At 36.1% G+C, this 13,226-nt stretch overlaps 1 protein-coding gene across 6 annotated transcripts in view; it reads right to left on the bottom strand.

Annotated features, from left to right (window-relative positions):
• The window catches only part of SCAF8 (SR-related CTD associated factor 8), a 95,700-nt gene that overhangs the window by 46,877 nt on the left and 35,597 nt on the right, over positions 1-13,226 (bottom strand). For 5 of the 6 annotated variants that reach the window (XM_064292571.1, XM_064292555.1, XM_003403954.4 and 2 more), the window contains 3 exons: positions 6,758-6,919; positions 1,310-1,463; positions 303-433 (listed from right to left, as the gene is read on the bottom strand). In XM_064292571.1, coding sequence (XP_064148641.1) covers positions 303-433; positions 1,310-1,463; positions 6,758-6,919 — 447 coding nt within the window. The remainder of the gene's footprint in view (positions 1-302; positions 434-1,309; positions 1,464-6,757; positions 6,920-13,226) is intronic. The other variant, XM_064292570.1, reaches the window with a different exon arrangement.

The following is a 13,226-nucleotide window of genomic DNA, read 5'->3' as shown; positions in this document are numbered from 1 at the left end:
CGTATCTTGCTGCTGGGGTAACAATAGCACCTAACAGTGTTTGGCACCAACTATGTGCAAAATCAATTATTTTGGTGTAGACTAAATTGTTTTTTATAAAACAGTATTTAATAACAAATGTGTTCATGATGATTAACTAGATAAAAAAAGTAAGTATAAAATAACATATAGTATAATTCCATTTTTCTAAAATGAAAAAATACACACTTTCTAGGTGGTATGTTATGAAACAATGTATTACGAAACAATTCTTCATGTAATAAATTCTAAATCATTCTGGATGTAACAAAAAAGCTGCTCACCTGTTGACCTTGAGGACTTTGTAAGATCTGAGCCACTGCTGCAAGTGTGTCTGTATTTGTTATCTGAGACACCCAGGGATCAGGTAAACCTTGGACCACATTGGCTGGAGTAACAGGTGTCACAGGAGTTCCTTTCAACAAAAACACCCCCACAAAATTACAAAATCAGTATGTAAGTAAGTAAACGAGGCTTGAAAAGGGAGAGAGATTTGTTGTATCACTCTGATAAAGTTATATACAAATTCATGTAAGTTTTTTATTTTATCTTCATTTTGTAAATCCTTTACAGATTTTGGTAAGTTAATATTCTTTCTCAATTAACTAAGCTACTACTCTAACGAATCCTACAATACTAAGTCATTAAAAACCTCACTACCAAAGAAAATTCAATGATGTGAGGGACTATTCAAAATACAATGTTCAATTTAAAAATTATTATAAAAGTTTGTATAATATAAAATCATTTTTATTCCAAAATTTGTTTTTATATATAGGCAGAAAAAACTAACATATGCCAAAAGGCTACCACCTGTAATTCTTGGACTATAATAAAAAATTTTAAATGCCAATTAAATACTTCAACAAAACATTATTTTGAGATTATTAAGGCATTTTTTGGCTTCGTTAAATAATTTTTTCAGGGTTCCTTATAAACATGAAGTTTGCCTGGCATACTGGCCACTATCAGTTGATTTGTAAGCAAGTTGAAGAGATTACAGACAGTCTACATCAGGGGAAAACCTTACTGACATATCAATTTTCCAAAGTTCATTACATTTATGTGCTTCTGTTTCTGGGCATTTTGGCAGCGGGGAGGGGCGGAGGAGGGGAACAGCTTTCTAAATTTTAGAAAGTATCACTAGCAAAGATAATTTCTGCTTTTATTTTTCTCTTCAAAATAGTTCCTTTTGATTACCTAATGCCAGGCAATTTCTCCTGCTATCACGTGACAAGGGTAAGTGTTAACTGGAATATTTATAAAACAAATCTGTATGAACACCACATACCTGGGGTATTGCTCATAGCAGCAGTAGTACTGGCCAAAACGGGGGTGACAACTGGAGGAGGAATCCCTGCTGCCATATCCAAAAGAGGTTGAATAATCTCACTCTTAAATACATTATTCTTCTGCCACAAGTTTAATACTCTCACTATCTTACTCTAGAAATAAAAGAAAAATAACATTTTGAATTTCTGCTTTCAAAACCTGACTTTACTCATATCATAGAGGCTATTCAGGCACTGGAAACCCTGGTGGCGTAGTGGTTAAGTGCTATGGCTGCTAACCAAAAGGCTGGCACAGTTCAAATCCACGAGCTGCTCCTTGGAAACCCTATGGGGAAGTTCTATACACTGGCCTATACAATCGCTATGAGTCGAAATCAACTGAACAGCAACAGGTTTTTTGTTTGTTTGTTTGTTTATTCAGGCACTGGAGCCCTGGTGGCACAAGTGGTTAGGTGCTTGTCTGCTAACTGAAAGATCAGTGTTGGAAACCACCAGCCGCTCCACGGGAGAAAGACACACAGTCTGCTTTTGTAAAGGTTAAAGCCTTGGAAACCCTATGGGGCAGTTCTACTCTGTCCTACAGAGTCACTATGAGTCGGGATTCAGCTTGATGGCAATGGGTAGTAGTAGTATTCAGGCACTGAATGGAAGGATGAACTAAAATATTTCTATGCTACTTTCCACCCATGAAATTTATGTTCACATAATTTTGCACCTGCTAACTTGAAAAACCATGTTAATTTTGATAGACACAAAAGGTAAATTAAGGCAGTATTTAGCTGAAGCCAAGGATGACACCTAGGCTTCACCTATCTTATATGTCAACACTAATAAGAGAGATAGTCACACCTGTCTGGAGAACTGTGTTGAGGATTCTGAGACAGAGTCAGAATTTATCTCAGTACTAAAGTTATATTTACAGTTGATTGTAACTTTGTCTCATACATATATTTTGAACAAATAAGTAACTACAGGAAAAAGTCCTTATATGACTTTTTTTTCTTTTAATTGTGCTTTAGGTAAAAGTTTACAGCTCAAGCTAGTCTCTCATACAAAAATTTATACACACTGTTACGTGACCCTAGTTGCTATAGCACACTGCCCCTCCTTTCCACCTGGGATTGCCCATGTCCATTCAACCAGCTCCTGTCTTGTTTTGCCTTCTTCTCTTGCCTCCAGATGGAAGCGCTCATTTACTGGGAGCCGTTCATTTACTCTTGTGTATCTACTTGAACTAAGAATAAGAAGCACACTCTTCACACGAGTATCATTTTATGTCTTATAGTCCAGTCTAATCTTTGTCTGAGGAGTTGGCTTCAGCAATAGTTCTAGTTCTGGGTTAACAGAGTCCGGAGGCCATGTCTTCTAGGGTTCCTCTAGTCTCAGTCAGACCATGAAGTCTGGCCTTTTTACTGGAATTTGAGTTCTGCACCCCACTTTTCTCCTGCTCCTTCAGGATCTCTCTGTTGTGTTCCCTGTTGGGGTGGTCATTGGTGGTAGCCAGGCACCATCTAGTTCTTCCGGTCTCAGGCTGATGGAGTCTCCAGTTTATATGGCCCTTTTTGTCTCCTAGGCTAATATTTTCCTTTTGTCTTTGGTATTCTTCATTCTCCTTTGCTCCAGGTGGGTTAGGACCAACTGACACACCTTAGATGGCAGCTTGCTAGCTTTTAAGACCAAAGACGCCACTCACCATAGTCTTACGTGACTTTTAAAAATTCATTTTAAAAATGATCTAAGAACTGGGGAAGAGGTTTCCTCATGTAAGAATTTAACCAAATTACTTCCTTTCTGTATCTTGTCATAAATGCTAATTACCTGTTGACATTTTAAATCAGAGACAGACAAAATTCTGTACTGACAGAATCTGAAATCAGTTCTCTCATTTCATTATCTTTTCCTACTCACTCTTCCCCTGTTGTAAACTGTCAATGGCATACTAGCATTACTTAATCTGGCTGTCACACTGATAAACCCTGCTCTAAACCATATTATCTAATGTTTTACCATAACTTGTGTCCTTTTCTATTCTGTAAAGAAACAACAAAACAAAATCTATTTGCTACTGGCAAGCTGAGACCTGACATCTCTGAACCACCTCAGTCTTTTTCTCTTCTGATAGACTCTCTGAGTGCAGCGTCAAGCTCAACTCACTCTCTTCCATAATGAGTCTCAACATTTTCCACCTCAACCCCACTCCAATCAGTTCACCACCACTTACATCAAGTTTTTGTTTGTTTTTAATGTCTACCCCTTTTTAGATTACTGAGTGTCCAAAGTACTCAGCAGCATTTCTGGTAAGGGCCCACTCAGCCATACAGCATTTATGCAGCAGCTACAAAACTTCATGAAACATCTACTGCCTAAAAAACCTTTCTTGACTAATCTTGGTCTTAGGCAAACTTTGCCAATAAATAAACAAACCTCAGTTTCTCCATTTATAAGCTGAGAAAGTATACCAGAAGGCTTCTCAGGTCCCTTTTCTCAATTTTAAACTTTATCAAACTGCGTTTTGACTGTCTAGTATTTTGAATGTTTTCACCACTCCCAAATTTTGAGCATGTTGGGGCAATGTCTTATATATCAGTTACAGCTCTCCTTAAAGTGGTACTATAAAATACTTATATTTAATTAAAAACCAAAACCAGTTGCCATCAAATCAGTTCTAACTTGTGACAACCCACTTGTGTCAGAGTATAACTGTGGTCCACCGAGTTTTCAATGACTGATTGGTTGGAAGTAGACTGCCAGATCTTTCCTCTAAGGTGCCTCTGTGTGCACTTGAACCTCGAATCTTTCAGTTAACAGACAAGCAATTTAACCATTCATACTCTAACATATACATTAATCTTGTTCCAAAAGAGACTTCGTAAGAAATTCTATTTAGTTTTGAAATTGTATTTATTTATATTGTTGCCTGTCCCTTCTGTTATAATTTGTATTATAAACCTGAAAAGATTGGGTACTATTGACTTCCCTTTCTTGTAATTCTAAGATATAACAACATAATTAGCGACATCTAAGAGTGCTTGATAACTGGTAAAATTTCATTTAAATGGCTCCCTTGGTTGTGTGAAAGTTTTATTTAAATGGCTCCCTTGGTTGTGTGAAAGTTTTGGAAGCACCAGGCTTATAGGCAGACAATATGCTCAATAAAGAGGAATGTCTCAAGATGCTCTACAGTCTTCCATGAGAAACATCAATAGGTCATTCTATTAAGCTTTGCTTCTTGAAATAAAAGCATTTCACCAAGACTATACACTTAAGTAACAGTATCCTAGATTGACACTATGACTAGTAAAAACAGGATGATTATGTAAGTATTTTCTTGACTTGGGCACTGAAAAATGTGATTCACAACCACTTAGCATATAATACTTCTGTAAACAAGTGCTAAGTACTAATTGACTATTGTAACGCTGCTTCTTCCATTAAGAAAAAAAATTAAATAACAGCCCCCCCCCAAATAAAAATCCACTGCCGTCAATTCTGACTCATAGTGACCCCACAGGGTTTCCAAGGCTGTAAATCTTTACAGAAACAGGCTGCCACATATTTTCTCCTGCAAAGCCGCTGGTAGTTTCAAACTGCTGACCTTTCAGTTAGCAGCCGAGAGCTTTAACCACTGTGCCACCAGGGCTCCCTGAAATGACAGGTTTAAGGACCACTGAAAGCAAAAATAGTAAATTAGAAAAATATATAAAATCATTAATATGTGACAAAAATAATTTCATTTAAGAAAATTCTCTAGAGAGACTGAAATTATAAAAAAGAGCATTCTGTTAAATGTGTATATTTTGCAAGTTAAGTAGCACTTTTTCAGAATAAAGCCCTAGTTCACCTTTAAAGTCTTCATAATATTATAATGATTTATCTCTAAACGCTGTTCAAATTACACAGCATGCACATTTTGTATTTCATATCAAGCATATGAAAGTTACAAAAAGAACGCTTTATACACCTTCTGATCTGGCTTGTTTCTAAAACTTGGGCACTTAAAAAGTGCCTTATATTCTTTTGCTTATACAAAATTTTCCAGTTCCCAAGACACTCATGTACTTCAAACTTTGCCAGTACCTGAAAACTATCATATTTTGTAACTATTTACATACAAACTGATAATGTCATTTATGATTGTGATTACAGTAGAAATGGAATCTTGCCAACTAAGTCTATAAAAGGAATCCTTACACCCTAACCTCCATCTTAAATCAAAGGCAGCCTCAGCACTGAAATCTTTAACTATAAGGCTAATTTGTTAATTGTAACTGACAGAACACAAGTCCAAGCTACTGAAATTTCTGAATCAAAGTTATTTTTTTAAAAGGTTTACATAAAATTTCAAATTAGTAACTTCTTTTAGGTGGGATTCTAAGGAACCTATATTTTAAGAATCAATTAAGTCGCTTAAAATTAAAAGCATTCTTTTGCCTGCACAGATTTACCAAAGTAATAAAATAAAAAAAAAAACTTTGCCTCAGAGGCATATTCAAGAATAATTCACAAAGAATGATGTTCTAATGACTTTATCTCTATCTGTATTTACTATAACATATTTTTCTGATTCATAACTACATAATACTTACTAAAAACAAAAATTTCCTAATCTTGTTATATTTAGGATGAGGTAAGATTTGTGGTGAGCTTTTAGGTTTTGTGGTTCCTTAAAGTAACTTTTAGTTTTCATCTATTCTTCCCTCTTCCTACTTGATCAACATTGCCATCACCCATTAGAAACCAAAGACCAAAACCCACGGCCTTCAAGTCGATTCCAACTCACAGTGACCATATAGGACAGAGGAGAACTGCCCCACAGGGTTTCCAAGGAGCAGCTGGTGGATTCAAACTGCCCACCTTTTGGTTAACAGCCAAGCTCTTAACCACTCACCACCAGGGCTCCCAAAAGAGCACACAGTAATTTCCAAATCAGCCTCCAAAATAAGCAACCTTCTAACATCTTAGGGAAAGTATGAGGAAGGTGGTATGGATATTCTCCTACAGAGACCAAAGCTTTCTTTTTACTTGTTGATTACAGAGTGTGCATTCTGTTCTCACAGACCTAGTACTATGATTTCGAGCACTAATCAACAAAATTCTATCATGGCAAACGAACTCTGATATGCAGTTAGTGATTTTCTATGATTTGACAAATCCTTTTGCAGACACTGAAAAGGTAAATATCAGCTCAAGTAAAATAATAATTCTGAAACAGCTGCATGTATACCAATTGCTTCAATAAATTAAAAATAGCAGTATCAACCACATCTTTCCACTCTTTAAGATGATTCTAAGAATAAAAAGAAACATGGATAGTGTAATAACCAAGTGTTCAAATTCAGAATAACTAAATGATTACATAATTTAAAGTCATATATTAATATAATCTACAGACTCTGATTAAGACCATGAGGGTAATGTGTGGCCTTAAAAAGAAAACAGCAGCATACCTTGTCATCCCCAGGACAACGATACAAATTCTGGAAAGTGCTAATGATGTTATTACTAAATCTGGGTGCAAACACATCCTTTTCTTGACCAAACTGATGTCGGGACTGTCGTACAATGGAGTCAATAACATAAAGCCCAGGTACCTTGTATTCTGGTTTACACTGAGGAAAAAAAGAAGAGTGGGAAGTGGAAAGGTAACATTCTGGGTAGACAAAAATCAACATAAATCCTATACGAATACAAAAGAACCCCTCGTGTTGGGATAACGAATATTCAGACACTGATGATTCCACACCATCGGAAGGGCGAGAGCAATTTAAAGAATCTACTTTGGCTCCTCTGCATATGCTACTATTCGACTGCCAGTTACCTGAGTTCCAAAGCAGTACCACCCCCAGAACAGACAAACAGACAAAAGAGAAACACAATGCTGTTGTAATTTTAAAAATCTGTATAACGATTTTTAAGATACATGGAAGAAGCAAATTCAAAAAAGGTTCTAGAAAAAGCACTGCCAATGTGCATTAGACATCATCTGAAACACGTAACAAAAGGGCTTCTGTACTTACGAAGGAATACCGAACAGTAAATTATGATGTTCTATACACACTTTCAAAACTTTTCTCAACTATCATAAGAGAGATAAGACACTACCATTACAATCCTGTGCCCCACGCATCAAGCAATTTTAGAGCTTTATATACTTTGTTAAATTTAATCTTTTCAAATTGGTTTTAGTTACGTGAAAAAACTAAAACAAAAGGATATTAGGTACCTAGCCCAAGGTCAAAAGGTGTTTGAGCCAACATAAAAACTGAGGTCTCTCTTCTAAGTTCATTTATTAAACCACATTGCTCTCAAAGTTGTAAAGGCTTTCATATATATGAAAAATGACCAATTCCAATAAAGCAAAGATTAAAACGAAATACCTGCCAAATTAGCTAAGATTTTTAAAAATTACAATATTTAAAGGTGGCAAAAGCGAATTTTAAGAATAACTAGACTCTTTTGGTAATACCATCTGAAAATATCAAGAGCCCTTTAAAAAAGGGGGGGATGGCATTGATATTCATTTTCCCACATAATCCCCATTCTGGGTATCTATCCTATGAAATTATTTTTCAGCTACTCCACTGGATCAGTGTTTCTGATCCATTTTCCAATTTGAGGAACATAAACCCAAAAACCAAACCAAATCCACTGTCATTAAGTTGATTTAGACTCATAGTGACCCTACAAGACAAAGCAGAATTGCCCTGTATGGTTTCCAAGGTTGTCATCTTTACGGTAACAGAATGCTGCATCTTTCTCCCACAGAGTGGCTGGTGGGTTCGAACCACTGACCCTGCAGTTAGCAGCCGAGTGCTTAACCACTATGCCAACTACCTCCTTGCCATAGGTTTTGCTAGCCTATGCAGTTATACGAGAACAATGACGAATCCTTTTACTATCAAGCTTATTGTTCCTACTTTGCTTGTATGCCCAGAAGCATAACAAAATCTGCTTCCCAAACATATGTTAGTGAAAGTGGAACTACAGCTGCAAAGAACGTCCTACTTTTTGGATATAATTATGTAAATAAAACCCACTGCCATCGAGTCAATTCTAATTCGCAGTGACCCTATAGGACACTGTAGAACTGCCCCATGCATTTCCAAGGAGCTGCTGGTGTATTTGAACTGCCGACCCTTTGGTTAGCATCCGAAGCTCTTAACCACGGCAACACCAGGACTCCAGTTAGGTAAACAGTCACCCAAGGTAATTTCCTGAAAATCATACATGGCACTCAACCAAACTTGCATTCAAAAAACTACTTTGTTAAAAACATATATTCCCCAGTGCCTCAAAATCAGATAAATGCTCAATAATCATTTACTAACTTATTGACACCTTAATTTTCACAGACAGAAAAAAACTGATACATTATGCATTGTTTTATATAAATTTATATAAATTACATAATTTATCGTCTTGACAGTAAGGCTGAATAAAACTTCTAGTAAGAGCTTTAAAAATACTAAGAGGTAAGTAATGCAAACAATTTATGCAGTGTTCTTTGAAAACAAATACATTCTTTTATAATAAAAGCTCTAATTACAAACACAGCACTGCAGAGGAAACCTGAGTGTACACTACAATAATTTTCCCTTTTCTGGCCTACTGTGAAGATTCCACAACTTTAAAAATGTATTAGCAGTTTTAGCAGTCATTTCTAAGGCCTAAGGAGAAAACATTTCTTCCCTAGTATCTGTAGACATATATTACATACTAACATGCTGTGGAACGGAATTTTCTTCACTAGTAGATGAGGCATTTTTGCCACATAAAATGGCCTAAATAAATAGTAAAATAAAGTAAAACAGGAAAAGTATATTTTACAACTTTTAAATAACTTCATACTTGGTAAACTTGGCTAAGAAACTTGAGAGAAGAATCAAGACAAATCTGAAATGCTTTATCAATTTCCTCTCCAAGTTCCACCAGTACTGAAAAAACATTAAGAATTTCTAACATTCTCCAATGGCAAGGGGAATTTTTTACTCTTGAGTAATAAAAGAGACCTATATTGTTAAATTTTTATACTTACACCATCTTGAAACTATATTCTAGTAATTTCTAATTTCTTATGCTGCAGAGAAAGTCTTTTTTGCAAGGAAGGTAAGAACAGATGGGAGGATGCACTTTTAAATATATCTGCATGGTTTTGATCCTACTGTCACCCAAGTTGTCATCCTAGGGCTTTCTGACAACGAATTCTCTAGGTGAGTCGAACCACATACTCTTTAATATACAAACACACTTTATATAATGATTCTATTATTAGAATCTATTATTAGAATTTGTGCTGTCACCTCCCACTACTGAATGCTGATATTTACATTTAAATTTAAGGAAAACAAAGCTAAAAGGGTTGAAAACAGGAGTATGTGGCTGTACCTGCAAAGCCTTGAGTGATAAAGAGGAGGCCTGTAAGAGAGAAGGCTGTCCCAGGATACTGTCATGGCTGACGCCACAGGAGTAATTTTTCTTTTCCTTGTGGATTGATAAACTTGGCCTAAGAGCCACCAACATTTAGTGGTGCCTGGTAGTTACATAGGTCTTCCCTTTATAATTAAGCTGAATATACTTTTCTGTATATGTGTATATATAAATTTCATAACAAGAAGGAATCTTTATATAAACATATGTAACTTCTTAATAGAATTGACACAGTGGCTGCAATAATGGGCTCAAGCATAGCAAAAATTGTGAGGATGGCACAGGACCAGGCAGTGTTTCGTTCTGTTCTGCACAGGTCGCTATTAGTCAGAACCAACTTTACAGCACCTAACAACCTAACAACAACAACTTGTTAATAAATCACAAGAGGCGAGAGGCAAATTTAAGAAGTGTGAGGACAGAGAATTAACCTAAACTATCCCAGGCAGAGGAATTTTAGTAAAAAATACGTATGGCAAATGTGAATTCAGAAATTTATTCTTTTAAAACTATCTGCGCTCAAATGGCCTTTCGAAAATCTCTGCGTACTCCACCACAAAGGCTATGTGCATCCACGATAAAGGTCTGCTCTTACAGAATACTGAGGCTACATGAAGGCATTTGTGTGTGTGTGTACACGCACACACATCTTAAAGTATATATTCCAGGCTTCTTCTGGGGGAAATATCAAAGGCCAGAAACATAAATGTACTGGCCTTAAAGAAGAGGATGACCATTTGTTTTGGCTTCATTAAAAAATATATACCCTCTGTGAAATATCGAGCTCTCACGCTGTGCATAAAACTACAGATTAGTTTCTGGAAAACCGAAAGCTTTCATCATGGCAACCCTTAGAATGTTAACACCATTTTTCATGTATTATGCACTGGGTAAGTGTGTGTTACTTGAAATGATAAATAAGACATGTTCTCTGCTCTCTCTGATATAACAATGCAGTAGGAAATTTGAAGGGGGTAATCATAGCCAAAAGCTCATAAATTAATGCAATAGCTCATCTACAGGCCATTATCAAAGCCTGTAGAGATAAAACATTTTGCCGACCTTATGCTATCTAAGAGAGTAAACAATGTATTTGACTAAAACGGAGCAACCATACTGTGCCAAAACAAATGGTTCTAAATGATAATATTCGATCTTATTCTAGTTCTACTGAACATATTTGTTTGCAATACTCATGTAAAGGTAAACAATTTCATACAAACAAAAGAAGTTCAGTAAACCACATATTTTTAGAATGGAGCTGACGAGTACCAAGTAACAACAGGTCAGCTACAGATGGTAGAAGAGTATGCAAATCATGAGGTCTCTGACTTCGAGTAAAACTTCTCATCTTTATGATGAAGGATGCCTGCAATAAGTTAGGTATAATGCAAATATAAGGAGTGTGAGTCAGAGCTGATCCAAACAGATAAGTTCTGAAATTTGATTATTATAAAATACCCTAATGTTTGTATCTTTGGTCTTTGCCTCTGTCTCATAAAGGTAAGGCATGAACAGCATGATTTATGCGTGACAAAATTAACTAGGACAACAAATGCCAGAGTATTCTTTCCAAAAGTTTTCAGGTCTACAGAAAGTTATCTTTACTGTTAATTTAGCTTTTCATTTCTCGCCATCACTGAGTACCCTATCGATAAATGTTTCATGGCTGAAACATGAAATCACAGGTAACACATTATCAAATAACAGCCACACTGCACTTACATTAGTTTATGATGTGTGAAGGAAAGTACACAGAAACTGTTTTACTGTTCTAGAGGTAGATAATAGCAAAAACTACAAGTTTATTACCATTAAATAATACTTCAAATTATTCTTAGATTTCTTGTAGGATAACAGAATTCCAGTCATAAGTACTATTAAAATTTGCATATTTAATGCATAAGATTGAAAATCTATATAATGAACCTGCAAAAGCTGGACCTGTGTAAAGTGATCCTGCCAGAGAAGGAAATCTCAAATATTTTCCACCGAAATGAGTGACACAAAACTGGTAAGACTGCACCCTGTCAATGCCAGAAACTTACAAAGACCCAGAAAAACAAGGTAGTTCCCTCAAGTTTTGGTTCTCACAGGTTCCACTGTAATGTGCATAATGAATGAAATTTCCTATAAATTTGTTTATATTCCTTACTATAAACAATACTCTAATCCAGTAGTTTTACAGACTGGGTTCTTTGAGACTGTGTCTGTGGAAGTATCTCAAAGGCTATGGAGGAGAAAACAAGCAGGGAGAGGGGGGCTTCAGCTTCCTCCCACCACCACTACCACCTTACTTTCAGTTATTTTTATCACCTTCCCCCCATACTAAAGTTCTGACAGAATGGGAAGGAAAAAAATTAAAGGTATCTGTGGGTATCACAAAAATACACAAACTTGAACCTCATCAAAATAAAAAATCCTTATTCTGCAAAAAGACATTGCATGTGAGAACGAAAAAACAAAGTTATAGTCTGGGGAAAAAATGACTTTTATCTAAATTATATAAAGGAAACAGATTAAAACCACAAGGAGATATCGCTACATACCTACCATAATGGCAAAAATAAAAAATAGCGATAACACCAAATGCTGACAAGGATTCAAAGAAACTGATCAATCATTCATTGTTGGTAGGAATATAACGTGGGACAGACAGCAGCTCTTATAAAGCAAAATGTGTACTTACCATGCAAGCTAGCAATTGCACTCCTGGGCATTTATCCCAGGGAAATGAAAACTTATATTCGCACGCAAACCTGTACGTATGTTCCCTGCAGCTTTCTTCATGACAGTCAAAAACTGGGAACGACTTAGATGCCCTTCACTGACTGAATGGCTTAACACACTGTGGGGTCCACCCACACCATGGAACACTACTCAGCAATATAAAGGAACTACTGATACATACAACAATTTGGATGGATCTCAAGGGAATTATGCTGAGCAAAACAGGCTAATCACAAAAGGTTCAGACTGTATGACTCCTTTCACATAACGTTCTGGAAATGAAAAAACTAGTGATTGCCAGGTGTTAGGACTGATGGAGTGGGAAGAGTTTAGTGTGGCTATATAAAAGGGTAACACGATACATTCTTATGGTGATGGAACTGTTAAGTATGGTGGTGGTTATACTAATCCATACATGTGATAAAATTACACAGAACTAAATACACACACAAAAACGCATGTAAAACCTGTGAAATCTGAGTAACGCCAGGGGAAACAGGGTAAAGAATATATAGGATCTCTATCATGACAATCTATTATTACAAATTCAACTACATGTGAATCCACAACTATCTCAAAATAAAGTTTAACTAAAAATGTATGCATACAATTTAACCACTACACTAACCCACTGCCAAACCTCTAATTTAAACAGGGATCCTCAGGAGAGAAGACCTGGTTATCTACTCCTGTAGAGATTACTGCCAAGAGAACCCTATGCGGCAGTTCTACTCTTCACATGGGGTGGAATGAGTAGAA

The sequence above is a fragment of the Loxodonta africana genome, chromosome 1 (assembly GCF_030014295.1).
Source record: "Loxodonta africana isolate mLoxAfr1 chromosome 1, mLoxAfr1.hap2, whole genome shotgun sequence".
Classification (NCBI taxonomy): domain Eukaryota; kingdom Metazoa; phylum Chordata; class Mammalia; order Proboscidea; family Elephantidae; genus Loxodonta; species Loxodonta africana.
The sequence above is the reverse complement of the archived record's forward strand: the minus strand, read 5'-3'. Positions and strand labels throughout refer to the sequence as shown.